The following is a 21,920-nucleotide window of genomic DNA, read 5'->3' on the forward strand; positions in this document are numbered from 1 at the left end:
AGATTTAATTGATGTACTATTAAACGGAGATACGATTTTGCCTTGCATTACTTTGGGAGGCGATTTAATTATAACATGTTGTCAGACACGCTTCCGACTACCGGAGTTCATAAAAGGCGCAAGGATAAGGATAGGCCTCTGAGGTCCAAATCAGACAGTTTACAATCAGAGCCAGCTGCTGGTTCGGCCGTCGTCAGTGAGGTGCTTTCGCAGCCCCTGTCATCGGCCATTACAGAACCGCTTGCCGAAACGGACTCCCACGAGGAGCCAACTAGGCCTTCGAATACTCCAAGTGCAGGACCTTCGGATAATGCTCCCTCGTATGGGTCCGGAGCTGCTGTGCAGGTACCGGCTTCCAAGGGGGTTTTCAGGCCTACGCAGCTTCAGGTAAAGACAAAGGCAAAGACTCCTCCTAAAACAAAGACTCAAGCCCAGGCCTCCTCTGATCCGGAACCTAAATCACAAAAACAAATGCTTAAAATGGCAGAGGACTTGTTAACTATGATTAGGGGTTCACATCCCCCTCCTGACAAAAGGCCAAGACAAGAATTGGATTATGAATCCTCTGATCAGGCATCTATCTCTTCAGTGTCTTCCTCTGAACAGGATTATACTTTCCCTCCTTATGAGGATTCTGATGCTGAGAAATCCATTCCTTCAGCTTCTCCTCCTGAGGATTATTCTTTTGGGGAAACTTTACATGACATGAGGGAACATTTTCACTGGGAAGGGCAGGAGTACTCTGAATCTAAGAGAAGGCTTAGGGATTTCCTCCTTCTTCCCCAACACAGACCCCTGGCTATTCCTCCTATTTTGGATATTGTGGATGATGTCTTTTCTGAGTCTAATTTAACTCCTGACTCCTTTCCTCCGGCCCCTGCTAAGACTGATAGATATTACAGAGTCCCTGACTCCCACCAGTTTCTTTATAAAAATCCTACTGCTGATCCAGAAACCATTTCTCAGGGTCCTAAGGCCGCCACTGCTAAGAACCCTATTCCATCAGATAAGGAATCTAGAGCTTTGGAGAGATGGGGCAAAAAAGTGTACACTTCTGCTACTTTATCTATTAGGGCTTTAAATTGTCAATTTCATATGTTGAAATATCAGCAATACCTTTTGTCTGTTATGAAACAAAAAATGAGTACCATTTCTGCATGTGCAGACAATAAGGAATTACATGATTTGATGCATGCTACTGAGCAGGTGGGCAAACATACCTTACACTGTGATTTTGTTGCTTTGGAGGCCTCTTGCAGGACGGCTGCCACTGGCACGGTCATTAGAAGGCATGCTTGGTTAAAGGAACAAAATTTGCCTGATCAAGTGAAAGCAAAGTTACTGGATGCTCCTGTTCAACACAATGTTTTGTTTGGGTCTAAGGCTGAAGAGGTTATAAAGAAAATGGAGGATAAGGCAAAATCCATGCAAACAGTTAAGGATTTCTTGCAAGTTCAGCCTCCTAGATTTAGCAGAAATTGGCCAGCTAAAAATTGGTCCTTTCCCAGCTCAGACAGGCCTCAGAGTGGTAGATATAGGCGCCCCAGAGGGAGGACCCAAGCACAGACCTCTTATAGACCTTGACAGTGGAGTGCTTCCACCCCCAGGGGTGGAGAAGATAGGTCTCAACCTTACAGGAAACAGGCTCAATGACTCCCCCTGCATGGCTCCAGGAACCTCTCTCCTGGAAGCTCCTCTGGGAGGAAAACTTTCTCTTTTTCACCGAAATTGGACTTACATAACCCAAGACAAGTGGGTTCTGGATGTAGTTTTAAAAGGTTACAAATTCCACTTTCATACCTACCAAAAACTCAATGGGCAGAAGCATTAAAACAGGTGAGGTCCCTCATGGCTATGAGGGCCATAGAACTGGTTCCAAATTCAGAGATGGGACAAGGCTTTTATTCAAGACTCTTTCTAGTTCCCAGAAAGCAAAATACTTGGAGACCCATCCTGGATCTGTCAGACTTAAATTCTTTCCTGGATTATACCAAAGTTCAAGATGCTTACTCTGCAGCAGCTCCTGCCAATGTTGAGCAAAAATACATGGATGGTGACATTGGATTTAAAGGAGGCTTACCTACACATTCCTATCAGACAGGAGTGCAGAAGATACCTCAGGTTCAAGGCAGGCTCGAAACATTACCAATTCTCTGCGCTGCCCTTTGGCTTGCCTACTGCGCCCAGGGTCTTTACCAAGTGCCTGACACCAGTAGTGGCTTACTGCAGACTCAAGGGAATTTAAATTTACCCTTATCTGGACGACTGCCTTATTCAAGCAGACAGCAAGGACATTTTACTCCAGCACCTGGAATTTGTTCAGAATCTACCCAAGTACCTGGGATTCACTGTGAACGTAAAAAAGTCACATTTGACACCCACTCAACAGATAACTTTCCTGGGTGCTCTTTTAAACACAACAACCCAGATGGCATTCCTGACATCAGAAAAACAACTACAGCTGGCTTCAACTTTCAAAAGCCTGGCGTTGATGTCTCAGCTAACTGCGAGGAAATTCCTGCAGGCTTTGGGTTACATGGCTTCCTGCATCCTACTCATACCATATGCAAGACTGCATATGAGGAAGATACAATGGTACCTAAAAAGCGTATGGTCCCAGCATTGTCACAGTCTGAAAAGAGTGATTGCTGTCTTGCCTTGCCTGCAAAAGGAATTCCATTGGTGGGCCATAGCATGTCTTCAAAACAAAGGGAAAGCCTTCAGTCTACCTCCAGCCTACCAAGTGATAACCACAGATGCCTCGGATTATGCATGGGGAGCCCACTTGCAGGGAAAAGGCCAGCAAGGTTTTTGGACAGAGGATCAGAAGCATCTACATATCAATTTAAAAGAGATGTTAGCTGTGCAGAATGCCCTCTTGGCTTTCAGGGATCTTTTACAGCCAGGGCAGCTACTGATACGGACAGACAACACCACAGTAATGTGGTACATAAACAAGCAAGGGGGTTCACACTCCTACCCCCTTTGCAGATTAGCCATGACTCTGTGGAACACAGCACTAGCTTGCAAAGTGGACCTACAAGCTCAATTCCTGCCAAGGAAACAAAACACTCTGGCAGACAGCCTGAGCAGGAACCTGTCAGACCCACACGAGTGGATGCTAGACACCCAAATATTCAAGATGATTACAGAAGCCTGGGGCTGCCCGAACATAGATCTATTTGCATCTCCCCACAACTACCAGTTACAGACTTTTTGCACAAGGACATTTCACAAGCTAGCATGGAAAGTGGATGCTCTCTCATTCAGTTGGAGGAACCTCTCGGGGTATGCCTTTCCACCATTACCTCTTCTACCAAGGGTGTTATTAAAAATAAAACAGGACAAACCAAAGCTGATCTTACTAGCCCCGAATTGGCCTCAACAATTTTGGTACTCAGCACTGATAAATCTATCCCAGGAACCTCCTTGGATTCTACCTCAGATTCCAAATCTTTTGTCTCAACATCAGGGCCAGGTCCTGCACTCTCATATCAAAACTCTCAGCCTGGCAGCCTGGCGTATTCAGGGCCTCTGATTAATCCTACCCTTTCCAAACAGGTCATGGATGTTATCTTAGAAGCAAGAAGGCCTAGCACTAGGAAATCTTATGAAGATAAATGGAAGAGATTTTGCACCTGGATGCATGCTCAGGAATCAGATCCTCACATTCCAAACATTTCATTGATTCTACATTACTTAACAGATATGTTACATAAGGGTTTATCTTTTTCATCCATAAAAATACATGCCTCAGCTATCTCTGCACATTATAATACAGACCCTCCAATTTTTTCACATCCACTTCTGAAACAATATCTCAGAGGAGCAAAGAATTTAAGGCCCCCTAGGACACCACCCATTCCTGCCTGGGACCTCAATTATGTCCTGGAAAAACTTACTCTGCCTGCTTTTGAGCCTGCTGCCACATCTGATATAAAGTATTTATCATGGAAGACTGTTATCCTACTGGCTTTAACTTCAGCCAGGAGAGTCTCGGAGTTACAAGCGCTCATGGTTGTGGAACCTAACATTATTTTTCATCAAGACAGGGTTTCTTTGAGGACTAAACCTACTTTCATGCCTAAAGTGGCTTTAAACCAAACTATTCACCTGCCAACTTTTTTCCCCTAATCCACAAAATAAGGGGGAGAGGATCTTGCATTCTTTGGACGTGCACAGGCAGCTTTGCTTTTACCTGGACAGAACCAAGGATATCAGGAAAACAGAACAACTGTTTGTTTCTTATGCAGCAAATTCCCAAGGCAAAGCTATTTCAAAACAGGCCATTTCTAAATGGATTGCTCACGGAATCAGATTTTGTTACTCTCATCATGGAAAGCAAATCCCAGGAAAAATTAGGACTCACTCTACCAGAGCTGCTGCTACTTCAGCTGCCTTTCTTAGGGGAGTACCTACCAAAGATATTTTGGAAGCTGCAACTTGGAGTTCAGTGCATACTTTCTCTAAGCACTATAATCTCCCTCTTTATTCTAAGTCTAGGGCAGGCTTTGCTTCTGCAGTCTTGCAAGGCATTTTAGCCGCCCCTTCTACTCAATAACCACCACCCTTTATCTCAGCTTTGGGATTCAACCCTACAGTGATGACTGCAACAGTGAAACACGCTGAACATAGTACAGTTGTGTACACTTACCATAAATGTAGATGTTCGAGTGTCTTCACTGTTGCAGTCTGGGTTACCCACTCTCCTGTCCCCTCTTATACTTTTATTGGTATGATTCCCTACTTCACCCTTCTTCTGAAGTGTATTTGCTACAGGGTATGGGGTTTGTTGTATGTTACATTTTTGTTTTACTTTTAGCATTCACTTTTGGGCACCTGACATCTGAGGCAAGAAAAACCGGAGAACATGACGTCGGCTGGGAGCTTTATATACTCCTGGCGCTCTGACGTCAGGGAGGGTGAGGACACAGCCGACCCTGGACCCAGACTTTGGGATTCTGGCCGACCGAGGGCTGCCTGCCGGTAGGAAGAACCCTACAGTGATGACTGCAACAGTGAAGACACTCTAACATCTACATTTATGGTAGGTACACAACTGTACTTTGTGTACACTTACCATAAATGTAGATGTTCAAGTGTATTCACTGTTGCAGTCCTGGTTACCCTCCCTCCAGCCCCCTACTTTTCTCTGGCTATACCTCTACTTTCTTTTACTATGCTTAAAATCCTTTTTGGTGTCTTTGCTTTTGGTTGGAGGTATATTTTTGTGTTTTTAATTTTATTTGCTCCCCATTAGGGGGGCACCTGACATCTGGGGCAAGGAAAACTGATGTGATGGCATCGGATGCATGTTTTATACCGCTGATGTCATGGAAGAAGGGACAGCAACTGACGCAAGACCCAAGACTTTGTTAATCAGTCCGACAGAGGGCAACCTGCCAGCAGATTACCCAAATGTAATGACTGCAACAGTGAATACACTCGAACATCTACATTTATGGTACGTGTACACAACTGTACTTTCCAAATCCTAGCAGTATAGTTGGAATAGAGTGAGTCACCTGCCAGGTTATTAGATTTGGTGACTTTGACTTGAAATTTAACATTAATGCGGAGATTTCTTGAATTGCATGAGATACTTCCCATAAAAATGTAGAGAGACATACCCACATTTAGAAACTCTACAGCCGTACTTTCTACTCTACTATTGGTATTCTGACAGTCGGCACTTTAAGTTACATTAATTTTTTTTTTTTATCACAAGCAAGTAATTGGTGAAGAGAAACACACATCATGTCTATGGCTTAAAATTCAGTATTTTGAAATTCTGGATGCTGTGCTTTCAAAATAATGAGACTCACTCAAAAGAGTTTTCAGTATTTTGAAAATTAGGTATGCCGCAGTGGTACGGCGGTAGCGTTGTTACCTCGCAGCAAGAGGTTCTCCCGTTCGATTCTCGGCTGGGCTTGGGAGTGCCTTCTGTGTGGAGTCTGCATGTCCTCCCCGTGGTTGGGTAGCGTTCGAAAGACATGCATGCGTAAATGGGCGTGCCTTCGTTGAAGGGTGAGCATCGAGCTGGCACCTTGGCGTTTCGTAAAAATATACTACCAATCATTAGCAGACCGGACTTCCGCTGTGGCGACCCCTTACCGGGAAAAGCCAAAAGACAAACAACAACTAGAAGTCTCAGTCAAATGAAATTCTGTATTTTGAGTTTTCAGTCATGTGACGTAGACCCATAAATATTTATATAAATAAATTTTAAAGTTTCAAAACTTCGAATTTCATGGTTTTGAAACTTCAAACCATTTAAATGGAGATTGCTGTACAGTGCGGAACAGTATATTTACCGTTTTCCTCACTGTAGATTTTTTTGTGTTTGTTTTTATTTTTATATACATTTTGAAGTTTTAACTTCAGTCCTATGGTCTTGACCATAAGAAATTCAAAGTTCTGAAACTTCAAAATTTGAAAGTACATCCATATATGTGTGTGTGTGTGTGTGTGTGTATATATATATATATATATATATATATATATATATATATAATGTGTGTGTGTGTGTGCGTGCACATCTGAGTGTATTTTTGGTGAGGATTATGGATACTGCCTTAAATACACTTGCAGCTTTCCTTTGGCTGTTTCTTTATTGCAAAGATGATCTTGAAAGATTATAACCCAAGTAAACCACTCCAACAGAGGAGTTTTCAGTGATGGCCCCTAAGGCGTGCCATTTCATATTTGGGTAGGAGTAATTTGATCAGATAAAATAAAGATTTATCACAAGTAATTGAAATTGTGAGAAAAGTGAATCTCTCTGTGATTGCTATATTTAATTACAAAATTTAAATCACACATATTGTCTTCTTGATCTGTTTTATTTACAGGAAGAGCCTGTGTGTTGAAATGCTTGTTGGATATTCATAAAATCTTTCAGGAGTGTGACCCTGCTTACATACTTAATGATCTGTACATCACTGACTACTGCATCTGGATACAAAAGCAAAAGTAAGATCTTAATAAATGTTTTTTTTTTTACTTTTCTTTCCTCTGATAAGTATTTAAAGTCAAATGATGTATACAAATTAGGTGCATTCAAGGAACTATACATTCAGTAAATACATGTCATTGCTCATGTAAAACTTGCTTTTGCTTTTCAAATTTCTCTTTCTTGATATGTGCCATGTATGTGTACAGAATAAAAAAAAAAAAGTAGCACATTACTACATGTAGTCACTTTTTGAAAAAGCATTTTGTAAAATAAATGCAAATATCAGCATTAGGACATTCATAAATTTGTGAGCTGTTTCTTGTTCACTCTCACATACTCTTGCTCTTTCTGTCCGTATGTACATGCAAGCTCTCACACACACATGTGTATACATATATACAAATGTATGTATTTAATATATAATATACTCAGACTTACTGATAGAAAGGACTACCTTAACCAGTAAGAGTATTTCTGTCTCTTTAAATTGCCATACCTTACTGCAGTAATGAGAACAAGTAAGCTGACCACTGGCAGGCTGAGAAATGTTTTGAAAAAAAAATCTGACTGTATAAAGTATTGAGATTGTTTTCATTTCTTGAGTAGAGAGCTCTTTAATAGAGATCAGGAGATGGTAAGCAATTTGATAAGCACCTTGAAATCAGAAGATGTAATGTGAAGTTGTCCTAGCTCGCCATTCATTCTCACTGATGGGTTCGGAGCCGATCCTCGGCCAACTGCAAAAACTCGAGGTCTTCAACCAGCTCGAGGCCAACTCCCTATCCCATGATGCACCCTGATCTTCTCCCAGATCTCGTTTGCCACTGCATCTTGATCGGACGTTCACCAGCTTTGGCCAGTGAATATTTTTATATTTCTGATTAATAACTGTTGAAATTAGCTTAGCCTGTTAGTGATTTAGATAGTTAGCTTAGATCATAGATTATATAGTAAGATACTAGTGGCTGTGTTTTTAGGCCTTTTTTCTCCCTATCTCTACCTAAGTTTAAGTCTTTGGTAAATTAGTGAGATATTAGTGGCTGTGTTTTTAGGCCTTTATTTTCTCAAGAATTAAATTGAGTGTGTGTGTGTGTATCTATTAGATTACAGCCCTTCTTTTTCACAGGGCACATAGTTTAACTTAGTAAATTGATACTGATATTAATAGATAGATATTAGTGGCCATTATTTTAGGTCTTTTTTCTTCCTATCTATACAATTGTATTGTGTGTGTGCTATCTGTTAGATTCGAGCCCTTCCTTTTTTTTTTTTTTATTTTTTACAGGGCAGATAGTTTATCTTAGCTTAAAGTGATAGCTAATTTTTCTCAAAGCCTTTCTTTTTTACAAGGCTTTAATAGTTGGTTTGTGTGGATATTGGTGAAATATTACTGTTATTATTGTTGGTACTTCTGAATATATATAATGTCTCATAGGGAGAAGGAAAAAGCCAAGTCTGGCTTTAAAAAATGCCCAAGATGTGGGCAAAAGATGTCTATAACTGATGGACATACTGAATGTGTCTACTGTTTGGGTGAGGTACACCTGCAGGAAAGCTGTGCTATATGCCACTCCTTTAGCTCCAGAGTGTTGCATGAAAGAAAAAGAAAACTCATGAATAAGGGTCTGTTAAAATCCTCTTTCCAAGAGTTGTTGGATAAGTTTGACAAGCACTCTAAAAAGCCTACAGAACCGACGAAGAGTCCATCAACTTCAAAATCAGCCTCTAGCAGAGCTTCAACATCAGTTCCACAGCCTTCAGAACTGACTGTTGTTATGGTTAGGAGCCGGTCCCCCACCTTGGAGCCAGTATCTCCTACATTAAAATCTTCCATTTTACAGTCGGTGGCTTTGTCACATTTTTCATGGGCCTCAAGTAGACTGTCTGATTTGGATGTGGACTGGGTGGCGAAAAAGCTTCTACAGATACCGGCGTTGGCAAAAATGTTATAGGCACTGACCCTGGGGGGCTTCAGAGCTGACTTTGGTTCCCCCAACATCTTCTGTCCCTCCTCTGATCTGCATGGAAGTTTCGGAGCCAGAGAGCACAGAACTGATGATCGTGGAACCCTCGGGACAGACACCTACTCTAGGCTTTTCAGTCTTGACTGCCCTGATATCTTTGGTGCCAACCGAAGGATCTCGGAGCAGACACTCACCAGTCGGGTCCAGGGAGGATAGTAGGACCAACTTTACCTCTCGGGGATTCAGCTCGAGTGAGTTTGGCCCCGACCTTTGGCTCGGAGCCCTCCATACCGACGCAGTTTCCTTCGAATCTTCAGATCCAAGGGATTCCTCTTGTTGGGACTGAGGGGCCTTCGACGCTATGAGGAGGGCTTTGTCCACCCTGACGACCACTCCATCAGTTCCTACAGCTTCCTCCCTGAAAGCACCGGTGTCTGCCTCTTCAACACACGCTCCATTAAACTGTAGAGATCCTGAGCTTCAGGATGCCCCATTGAGTGAGCCATGTTCTTCTGAGACCTCTCCAGAAGCTCCCACTGAAGAGGTGCCTAGGAAGAGGCTTTGCAAGAGTAAGCAACTGGACTCCCCACAGGAGTCTGTCACTTCTGGTACTGACTTGAATGAGTCAGAAGGGTCCCCACGGACACCCTCAGAAGATATCTCCTTTGCAGGTATCTTAGAAATTCTTAAACAGGGGGGTGGCTGGAAATTCCTTAACCCTACTGATGATGAGTAAGTCCTCCTGAAGGCTTTTGGGTCTCAACCCTCCACCTCTTGGGTGTCTCCACCCTTCGATGCGTTGCTCGAATTACTCACTTGATGGGCATGGGAGTCCCCAGACACCACGGAGCCTTTGCCCAGAAACCCTAATAAATTTGTAACTTCCCCTCAAGGTAGAGCTTATCTTACTAAAGGAGTGCCTGTTGATGCTATGGTGGTGGCAACAGCCACTAAGAAGGAATTATCAGAGACTTCTTCATCTGTTCATCCTCCTAATAGAGAATCCAGAATCATAGACAGATACAGGACACGTATGTTTAGTTCAGCGGCCTTTGTCCTTCGATCGCTGAACTACCTCACACATTTCATTAGATTACAAAGGGTCTCCTGAAGGAGCTGGGAGACACCCTGCAGGGTTCAGTAGCTGTGGAGGTTTCGGACAAGGTAACTTCCCAGCTCTGCACTCTTAATTCGATTGTGAACTCATCCATGCTTCTGTTATATGCAGCTGATGGTCCGAGCAGAGCAGCGGGTGCAGGAATTGCTCTTAGGAGACATTCTTGGATGCGCTTATGTTCCTTTGTGGAACCCTTTAAGTCTTCCTTCATTAACACCCCCTTTGATGGTTCATCCCTTTTCGGACCAAAGGTAAAGGAAACACTTACCAGGAGTGAAAAAGACAGAAAGGCCTTGTCTGCCATCGGAGTATGTTTTTCTACCCCAAATAGACCTTACCCCAAAGGGTGGGGGGTGGAAAAATATGGTTCCGTAAATCTCAAGGATCTTTCTAGAACACTCGTGGTGAAACCCCCTCTAGAGGCAAAGGCGGGGGTAATAACGGAACACGTTACCCAGGCAGCAGAGGGGTTCTGCAGAACCAGGGCGACAGAGGTCAGTTTTTGGCAAGCCCTATCAGCGCTCCTGAATGGAGGCCCGACTGTTCATCTCTTGAGGCAGTTGGGGGATGACTTTCTTTGTACCTAGACGCCTGGCTAAAAATAACAAAAGACAGCTGGGTACAAAGCATAATATCCAGAGGATTCTCAATTCCCTTTTCCACCCCCTCTAGTAAAGAAAATCCCAGATGTTCCACCCAGTCACAGGGACCAAGCAGCCTTAGAAGTCCAAAGGTTGCTGGAGAAGAGTCATCCATCCAGTCCCAGCAGACCAGAGAGGATCCGAAGCTTACTCAAGGTTCTTTTTAGTTCCAAAGAAAACAGGGGACTGGAGACCTATTCTGGACCTCAGCAAATTAAATAAGTCAGTAAAAAAGACAAAGTTCCGGATGGTCACACTTCATTCAATACTCTCCTTTCTGTGGAAAGATAATTGGATGTGGTCTATAGATCTTCAGGATGCGTACTACCACATAAAGATGGACAGGCCATCCAGGGATCATCTACGCTTCCGGCTGGGAGCCAGCCATTATCAATTTTGAGCTCTGCCCTTTGATCTCACTACAGCCCCCAGAGTGTTCACCAAATGTATGGCAGTAGTCACCACTCACCTGAGCCATTTGGGATTCCAGGTGTTTCCATATTTAGACAACTGGCTCCTCACTGCCACCACCAAGCATCAACTCATTCAGGCATGGGATACAACCCTAAATCTCTGCAACCAACTGGGGATTACCATCAACTCAGAAAAATCTCTCAATAGTACTCAAATTGCTAGGATCAATGGCGGCAGCGATCATAGCCATTCCCCTCGCTTGAATGCACATGGTAGTTCTACAATGGCTCCTATTTTCTCATTGGTCCTTTCAGGAACTCCCAATGTCACACCAAATCATCATAACGAATACGTGCAAGAAGGACCTTCTATGGTGGCTGAAATCTCAACAGGTAACTCAGGGCAATCCATTCGTTCTACCCAATCCCATAGCCACAGTGACCAAGGACGCTTCCTTGATGGGGGGGGGGGGGGGGCATTATCAGGGAATAACAGCCCAAGGCATGTGGAATAAACACGTGGCTCATCTGCATATAAATGTTCTGGAGATTAGAGTGGTACTTCTAGCGTTGCAGTCCTTTCAAAACTCTCTGTCTCTGGGAACAATTGCAATTCAGACAGACAACATGTCAGTGGCCTGGTACATAAGCAAGGAGGAACCAAATCTTACCCTCTGTGTCGAGAGACCCTGAGAGTATGGCAGTGGGCAATTTCCACCCAGTGCTTTCTGATAGCAATGCACATCCTGGGGAGATCCAGTGTGATGGCAGACAAGCTAAGCAGGGCAATTCTTTTGCCTCATGAGTGGTCCCTAAAGAAATAAGTAGCGGAACTGATATTCTGCAGTTTGGGCCAGCCTTGCTGCAATCTCTTTGCAACCCCAACAAACACGAAATCCAGCAGCTACTTTGCCCTGATTCCTCCGCCAGAGGATCCCCCAAGGGATGCACTGGTGCACAATTGGCCCTTGCATCTCCTTTATGCCTTCCCCCCCCTTCCCTCTGATACCCAAAGTATTACAGAAAACAAAGTCTCTGGGAAGGACCATAATTTTAATAGCCCCTTACTGGCCTTGACAAATTTGGTTTCCCTTCCTCCAGCCTCATCTCTTGGAAGAACCCTGGATCCTGGAACCAGTTCCGGATCTGCTGACCCATTCACCGGGGTCTCTTCATCCTTCTCTTCATTCCCTCAAACTGACAGCTTGGCTGCTCCAATTCCAACAATAGCCAGGATTTACAACCTCTCAGCGGAGCCCCAACATATTATAACATCCTCTCATAAATCATCCACCAGAAAGTTTTTAACAAATGGAAGAGATTCTCTCTATGGACATCTCTGAATGATGTTGATCCCTACCTACCTCCGATCCCATCTATACTGGAATTTCTGACTAAACTTTTCAAAAAAGGAGCTGCTGCAGCTACCATCAGAGTTCAATTAGCAGCAATCTCAAACTTTCATCTTGGCTTTTAAGGTTCTAATGTCATGCCACATCGACTCTCTAAAGCCTTTCTTAAAGGTACCATACATTTGAGACCACCAACCAGAAATCCAGCTATGCCATGGAATCTAAATTTTGTTCTCTCCCAAATTATATTGCCTCCTATCGAACCAGCCCCATCCTGTCATTTGAAATTCCTCTCATGGAAGACTATATTTTTGATAGTTATTACTTCTGCCCGGAGGATTTTTGAGTTGCAGACCTTGACCATTAAACCTCCTTATCTGATTTTCCATGATGGCAGAGTTTCGCTCAGAACTAATCCATCCTTCTTAGCAAAGGTTTGTTCAGAGACAAATCTTAACCAATCCATTGAGTTGCCCATTTTCTTTCCAAAATACACAAATAGGATGGAACATATGCTGCACAAACTTGATGTTCATAGACAACTCCAGTTTTATTTAGATAGAACAAAACAATTTAGATCAACTGATCAGCTCTTTGTTTCCTTTTCGGAGTCAAAAAAAGGTGCCCCAGTGACAAAGTAACCTTGTCAAGAGCCTTCATTTATAGTTCAGAGAATGCTCCCTTACAACAGAAAATAAAGGCCCACTCTAGTAGAGCTGTTTCAATCTCATTAGCCTTGTTCTGCTAGGTTACCATTAGATTCTATTTGTGCAACAGCTACGTGGTCAAGACCTCATACCTGTATCACTTATTACAAAGTAGACAAGGCCTCCAGGGACAGGACCTCCTTTGGTTCCACAGTTCTGAGGAACATTCTTCCATAAGCCACCCGAGAAAGATGGTGCTTGGGACGCTACCCATCAATAAGAATGAATGACAAGATATAACTTCACATAAAGAAGTTATGTACTCACCATAACGTTCCATGTGAGTTGTTCATCTTGCCCTCAGTCTTACGTCCCACCCACAAGATCTGAGGGAAGATCAGGGTGCATCATGGGATAGGGAGTTGGCCTCGAGCTGGTTGAAGACCTTGAGCTTTTGCAGTTAGCCAAGTCGAAGCCGAGGATCGGCTCTGAACCCATCAGTAAGAATGAAGCCAAGATGAACAACTCACATGGAACGTTATGGTGAGTACATAACTTCTTTTTATTGTTATTGTTGAGATGTCCAAGGCAACCAGTTTGTCATGAATTTTTATAGAAACAGGCTCAGTGCCATTAAGTAAAATGGAATGGTTTTAAGAAAGACGTGTGCAGATAATTACTCAGTTTTGAATGAAGTAGGGAGATTTTCTAGTCTACACAAAGAGTAACTTTTTTCTTTGCTGATTCAAATAAATTATTTTTTGTTTTATGCATCTGTTCTCTATCATTCAACCTATCAGTCTTGTTGTCTGAGTACCCATGTAAATTTTTGCAAGTCTGGAGTGCGATAGATTAAATGTTTGCATTGCACATTTAAAGAGCCAAGTTTCATGGCAAGCTTTCCATTCATTTCAATGGGATGAGGTGATTACAGATTTTTTGTTAAGAATTTTCTGAACAGGGCTGGTGTAGTTTGAGTAAGGATCGTCTAAGGCATTTATTTTACCTTATTTTGGTTTTATTCTTTCTCAGAAGTAAGTTATCTTTCAAACAGCTTCAATTAAGTTTTGTGATAGAGTAGTGAGGGTTAGTACTTATTTATTTACTGACATTTGATTACCGGCTAAATCCAAGTAGGCAGCAGCCCATTTTCAGCAGAAACCCGGGGAGAAAAGCTGCAAAGTAGTACAAAACATTTTAAGAGTAGTAATTTTACAGTCTATAAAAAATAATCTACAAATACAGTTTAAATAATTATACCAGATTAGACAGAATATGAAAACATTGGTTAAGAGTAGATGCACATTATTTGACAATGATTTAACAGAGAAAATTTAGCCCATTTATAGAGAAATTAAAGGCAAGTTAGTGTAATACAAGCAGGAATTGCAATATGAAATGAGATAAAAGCAGGCTTATGGTATAGTTAGAGAGAAAGACAGGGAAGACAAAATTGATAGACGTAAGGGAGTGAGAGAAGAAGGACAATGAGGAGATGAAATGTATGAACAGAAATTTTTCCACATTTAGGGATATAGTTTATCCTAGTTAACCTAGTTTGTTAGGTTTTCTCAATACTTTTTGTGTTTTAATTGGTTTAATGTTAGATAGTTTAGTTTTCTATTTTTGGGTAAATTTTGCTGGGAATGCCATAACATTTTATTTTTATTCTTCAAAAATGAACAAGTTTAATTTGTAAGGTTATAATTTAGGGATGGCATTGTTATTTTTAGGTGTTATTTGCACATGTGTGTGTGCCTGTAGTATATGCAGTTTCATTTTTTCCCTTTTTGATAAGTTTGGTAGAGTTTCCTTAAGTTAGGTGATGACTGGTAAGATGGTAATAGAAAATGTCAACACTTTTGGAGAGATATAGCTATCTATCTATATCTATATATATATATATATATATATATATATATATATGTGTGTGTGTGTGTGCATGTGTGTCTGGAGAGAGAAAGAAAGAGGGGTGAGATTGGGAGAGAAAATATGTATGATTCCTATCTGGATGATGCACATACTTTCGCCCCATAAAGGAGAATAAATTGATGACATTAGCTTTGTATTGATAGTCAGCAGGAATGTAAGTGCAAAATGTAAAGGAGAAAAAAATCTGACCTGAAGTCTGAAAAAATGTATCTAATATTGTAAATAAAGACATTTGCGCACACACACACACACACACACACACACACACACACACACACACACACACAAACTCACACACACGCATCAGCCTACAGTCTCTGACCACATTTCTTGGGCATTATGCGTTTTTTATACACACACATTTTTATATATATATATATATATATATATATATGAAACACCAGAAATACAACATTCCTGAAGTCTGCCTACTGCTTAATGACACACGTTGACAGCATTTTCATGTTCTGCCTCACTGTAGTAAATGATTATGGAGTTTGCACAGTTGCTTACAAAATCATTTGAGATGTGAAGTTGTCAAGACTACAGCAGGTGCTAAAGTTAATGGTGATCCACAATGCAAAATGTGTTATTTTGGAATTAGGTTTTCAAAGGAGCTACTAAACTAAAGATTTTATTTGCCAAAAGCTGTTCAGTTCACTAGTGCAGAGTTGATTAGAGTAACATCATGAGTTCTGAAAAGCTAGTGCTCTAACTTTCTTATCTGGTGGCCTGCATAAAATGTATGCCGTCAGTCTGTTCATTTTGCATGCAGCATTTTTGGCTATGCCTGTCAAATTTCAGCAGTGCAATATGTGATACTGATATATAAATGCATAGAATGTATTATGCAAATGGATGTTATATTTCTTAATGTAAGGATTATGACTTGTACAATAATTGTTAACAAATACAACAAAAATATTGTAGAACAAATGACAATACTAAAACAGAGGATAGTATGTCATCAATTGACAACATCAAAAGCCATTTCATATAATTATGTTTTTAATGCCTGCCTTCAAACTTGGAGTCACCAAGGTAGCAAGTTCCACAAGTAAAGGGTGTGGTAGGGAAATAGCATCAAAACCTGATGCCTCAAGGTTAACTTGTGAAATTGCTAACAGTCCCTTGGAAGCTGCAAACACCATACTGGGTACAGTGTGCTCCTTCAAGTACCAAGGACTCAGGCCATGAATGGGCAACTAAACTAACACAACAATGTGTTAGGATGAAAAAATAAGGCAGTACAGAACAGATCTAATATGTTGTTAAACTGACACACCTAACTCTAGAGTTCTGCACCATCTGTATGCAATCAGGATCAGTGTTGGTTAGTTCCAGGTAAAAGGAATTGCAGTAATCCAGTGTGGAGAAGATCAAGGGATGAACAACAGTCGAGATCTTCTTGGGGTATTAGGTGCTTAATCCTGTAGGTGTGTCTCAGATCGAAACAAGATGACTTTATTACAGCTGACACTTGGTCCAAAAATGTTAGCTGTGAATCAAGAATGACACCTAATTCAACACTTCTGGCAAATTCAAGCTTGCCCCCAACATACATAATATAATTTAAGAGCAGTATGGTGTAGACTCAAGAGTTGCATGAACAGCCAAGGCCTTCATCTTTGTGCTGTACAGGTTTCAAATAGTCCAGTATGTATGGCTTCAGTGTCATCAACTAGTGAAAAAACTACAAGCCATCTCTTCTTGAGGAAAGAAGTAAATGAGTATCTTCAACGTAACTGTGGTATGATAATCCCCTTTCTGTTAATACGTCTCCTAAAGGATGCATATAAATTATGAACAACAAAGGGCCCAAAACAGAACCTTGACTAGCACCTCTCAACTGTACAGATTTTTGCAGAATGTCCAGATTTTGGTCTCATATTTTTGATCTGTTTTTCATAAAATTTTGGTTTTCTGGCAAGTTAGTGGTAAATCATTAAATATTGACGTTAGAAAATAATACCAAGACATTTTAGTTTCAGACTTATTATGCTTCAGAAAATTCTTGCTAATACAATTTCTATCAAATTTCTAAGCTTTTAAGAGCAATATTTAAAAATTGTCACTATTTTTGGGCCTTTGCCCCACTTTTATTTATGGTTTTAGCCAGATTTCTTGCTCTAAGAGGTTGAGGTATGAACCTTCTGGTATGCAGTACTGGATCCTGAATAGACCATATGGATACAGTTAAAGAAGTAAGTAAGCCATTGAAGAGCTGTAGTGGAGATACAATAATAAAAGTGCAGATGTTCTGTTCAGATGAAGTAGTCCACTGTGTCAAATATTGCTGAGAGTTCCAGGAGAACCAGCACTGCATAGTGTTGCTAATCTCTCTTGCTGCTTTTGTCTTATTTTCATGGACTACATATCTGCTTTTCTCGCATCTATCTTTCGAACTGTTGGTAATGTGATGTAAACTTCATCATTTTTTACGATGCTTTGTGGCTCATGTTTCCAGTGTTTTCAGGTATTTCAGTATTCTAATGTTTGCACAATCCCCAGTGCAACAGTCTTGCCACATTATTATGCCTTTCAGTATACAGTCCTCCTTCCATTAGTATATCACAACCAGCAACAAGGTGTGCGACTGTTTCTAATTCCATTTTACAAAACCTCCATTTGTCTGTTTTCCCACATGTTTAATGGACTTTGTAAACCAACGTGTATGTATCCCACTATCCTGGGCCGACAATATTAACCTTAGTTTCTTATCCCAAAAAGCCAATGCCAATTGGCCAAGAGCTAGAACTAAACCCAACAAGATGACAAATGTGATCAAAGCATTGGCTGACTTAAGCTAACATCCTGCTACAAAAGTAACTCCAAAATAAAGTGTCCTTACCAACAGCTGACTTATCTTTTTCACATCAAGTGGACTCTAAGGCAGTCACCTAAATGTGAGATAAGATTTAAAAAAACATACTATAGATTTTGCCTGTCACATCTTGTTTATGGCAAGAAGCTAACTGTATAGCAGTAATAAAGTTTATTTTTCTTTTCCTTTAACAGAATATTCATCAGGGAAATAGAAATGAAGATAAAATGTTTGCAGTTCAGGCAGATGCTCTGAAGTATCTAGATTTTGTGCCCTCAGACTCAGATGCAGGTGACCTCTACAATCCTGGGGCAATGAACTCCAGATGTGGATGTCATCTGTGCTCCTTAACTGAGCTCTCTGCTGACCTCCAACAGTGAAGTTCAACAGAAAATTCCTTTTCTTTCTCCTTTAATAGAATGTTAATCAGGGAGCTAGAAATAGAGATTAATCTTCCAGCAGACCAGTCAAATGTTCTGAAGCAACTAGATTTTGTTCCTAGAAGTCCTTCAGGTAATGGTGTCCAATCCAAATCTTGAACAACTTCAGGTGCTAGTATCTGCACTGATCGTGGAACCATACCAAGCTCTCTGTTGACCTTCACCAACCTCCTTGAGCTAATTTATGGCACAAGGTAGAGTAGTAACCAGCTACCAGTAAATTGTACCCAACTAGTTGCAATTCAGCAATTGTGCAAAAAAAAAGGCTCAGTGGCAAAGAATCAAAGAAAAAAACACAGAATATGGTATGAAACTCCAATAAGCTCATGTTTTGGGATGGAGTGGCTTTAGGAAGAGTCAGGTTTACAAATTAAGAACCATCATGAACCTGCACAAAGTCAGTGACAAGTTCATACCTCTGCAGAAATCATTAAATACTAGAGTCTAAATTCAGATTCTTGTGGTAACTTACCAATGCCTTTGTAGATACATTCAGTTGGAGGATGTGTGATGTTGAAAGACTGACATGGTTGTGTATAATTTGCAGTCTGTTTATCCTTAATTTTTTCATATTTGCAATTCCTGGAAACACAACCTTAGTGCATAGAATGTATAGGGATGTTACTAGTCATATTCCAAAACGTGGTCAACACAATATGGTAGTCTCTGTCGGTCCTTTGTACTAACTGGCTTTAGCCCAGTCAGTGCTATGTATTTTATTTAAATTTGTTAATTGGGGTAGAACACTGATTGCAAATGACCAATTTCAGGTTCATCTCAGAGAAGTAAGGATAGCAAAAACAAATTTATAAAAAAAATCTTGAAAGAACAGTGAACAATATGTATCGTCAAAAAGAGGATATACAGCATGTATTAAAGACATTACATACACAGTAATTAAAGAATAGTTAATAAAGGCTGTTAGAAAAAAGTGAACACAATACAAAATGGTAAAGTGGACAGATAAAGTAAAGGTGAAGGAGCAAAGATGTGGAGAATTAACAGCTCTGAAGTGCAGTAATGTAAATTGGGGAAGGGTGGGTGAAAATAATTCACGGAAGTTAGGTGATATGATATGAAAGGAGGAGGCTGCATTTGGCCTTGTTCAAAATATGTTTTACTTGAGTTTGAAACTTTAAGTAAGAGGACAAGTCTTTGAGATGAGTGTAATAGGATTCCCAGAATATTTGTGGAAGAATTAGAAAAAACACGATTAATATAAACTGTTCATTGCTTTAATCCAAGGTTGTATTATTACTGTTCTTTTGATAACTTGCTCCATGTTTTCCCTCATCAACAAAACTGGATATAATTGTCTTTCTTATGTTTTATTTATTTGATCAATCTTTCATTCGTTTTCTAATGACCCACTCAATCTGTTTCAGGGCTGTGGGGCAGCCATAGCCTGTCCTAGCACTGAGTAGGTGTAAGACTGTGAAACTAATCATAAGTGGGGAGCAGGCTGACTGCAGGATACACACTTACACACACAGACATACCGGCCACACACACACTTATGTCCCATTTGGCCAATTGTCAATTTACTTGCAGTGCATCTTTTCAGAAACCAGAGCACTCAATGAAAACCCCCACAGGAACAGGGAGGATGTGTGGACTTCACTCAGAAAGCACCTCCGCTAGGAATCAAACTGGAGAATCAAGCTCTGTGAGGCACAATCTGCAAGCAGAGTTGTATTTTAATGTTTTACTTGTTAAATGCTTAGATTTAAGTTTGATAAATAGAACAAAAATAAAATTTCTTGATTCCCTAAATGTGACGATCTGATGTTGTCCTTCCTTGTTCTGGCTCACATATGGGTCATGGATCCGATCCTTGGATCCAACTCGGCTGCCTTGCCGTCATTCACGTTGGACGTGCTCTCCAGTGCTCGACCAGCTGGTTAGAGTTAACTATTTCCTTTTCAGAGAATTATGACTTTGTTGCATAGTTATTGCTCCCCCCCCCCCCCCCCCACACACACACAAAGTTTTTGCTGGCGTTAGCGCAACCCTATATAGTACAGTTTACAGCTAATGGTTAAGAGTTTTAACTATTTCTTGTAGTTGTTATATTTATTGTAGTTGTTATAGTTATTGTAGCTATTATAATTATTATAATTGTTGTTTGTTAGCAGCTTAAACAAAATATATGTTTTTTTCTTTGTAGTTATGGATAAGCCTACAGGGTTTTAGAGATGTTCAGAGTGCGGTCATAAAATTCTGCAGTCTGATTCACATGAGAAATGTGTTTATTGTCTTGGTGTGGCACACTTACAGACGCGGTGTGCCATTTGTGAGGGGTTCATCCCCAGAGCAATCACTGATAGGAGTAACAAATTAATACGAAAAGGGATTCTGCTTCCTTCCACTCTTTCTTCTCCAGAGGCTCACACCCCCGAATGTGCTGATGTTCTTCGTGTTTCACTGTTGCAGTCATTACATTTGGGTTATCTGCCTGCAGGTAGCCCTCAGCCAGCCTGAATATCAAAGTCTTGGGCCCTGCGTTGGATGCTGTCTCATCTTCCATGACATCATGTAGTCAGGGGTATAAAGCATGCAGCCAACGCCATTACATCAGTCTTTCTTGTCATGCGGTGCCTGAAGTAGAAGCAGTTTGCAAGTGCCGGTCGGCTGACTCCTGAAATTTTCATTTTCGAGTTTCAGGACTGAAGTCTTCAGAAAAGCTAAGTACCCCGTTGGGGATCCTTTTTCTTGCTCTAAACCGATGTCAGTAAAAGTTAACAATTGTATTACCTGTGGAAAGCAAATACCTCATAAAGATTTTCATTCGTACTGCATTTCTTGCTTAGGCCCAGACCACAACATCCCTCGCTGTAGGTTTTGTGCCTTATTCAATCCTCGAAATATTCGTCGTCTGTTCATTTTTGCATCGAACTATTTCAGTACTTGGTTTAATTATCCAGGAATGGCTTCGGTAAGTCATCCGACTACCGACATTCCGAAAAAACATAAAGATAAAGACAGAGACAGACCACATAGTTCCAAAGCTGCTGACGATACTTCCAGTAAGCTAGTCGCCAGTTTGCCGGTACTCAGTGAGGCGCTTTTGCAGCCCCTGATACCCACTACTTCAGATTCACCGGCCTCTACTGAGACCCATTCGAAGTCCGGTATGCTGCGAGATGCTTCTTCGACTATGGAACCTGCGGATGTCTCTACCTTGGATGGGCCCGGAGCTGCTGTGCAGGCACCGACTTCTGATGGTGTATTCAGGCCTACTGACTTGCATTTCAAACCAACACCATCTTCTTTTTCTTCAAGGCCTAAAACCTGACCCACGCCTAGAAAACCGATGTCGAAACCACATGGTCAGGCCCATATGCCTAAAAAACAAATGATAAGAATGGCTGAAGACCTTGTTACTTTAATCAGGGGAAGTCAGCCTTCACCCTCTAAGAGACCTAGAACTGATTTTCCTTCTGATTCTTCTGATCAGGATTCTGAAATTTCTGTTTCTTCTGATTACCAGTATTTGCCCTTATCTACCTATGAGGATTCTGATGAAGAGGACTCCATTCCCTCTGCTTCCCCTCCAGAAGATTTCTCTTTTGGTGAAACCTTGCACACTCTTAGGGAGTATTTCCACTGGGAAAGCCAGGAATACTCTGACTCCA

General features: G+C 41.2%; 1 protein-coding gene across 1 annotated transcript in view; it reads left to right on the top strand.

Annotated features, from left to right (window-relative positions):
- Positions 1 to 21,920, top strand: part of SHQ1 (SHQ1, H/ACA ribonucleoprotein assembly factor) — a 2,222,560-nt gene that overhangs the window by 1,881,654 nt on the left and 318,986 nt on the right. The window contains exon 10 of the mRNA XM_044076401.1: positions 6,852 to 6,972. Coding sequence (XP_043932336.1) covers positions 6,852 to 6,972 — 121 coding nt within the window. The remainder of the gene's footprint in view (positions 1 to 6,851; positions 6,973 to 21,920) is intronic.

This window comes from Protopterus annectens, chromosome 7.part0 (genome assembly GCF_019279795.1).
Source record: "Protopterus annectens isolate FY-2018-M chromosome 7.part0, PAN1.0, whole genome shotgun sequence".
In the NCBI taxonomy this organism is placed as follows: domain Eukaryota; kingdom Metazoa; phylum Chordata; order Ceratodontiformes; family Protopteridae; genus Protopterus; species Protopterus annectens.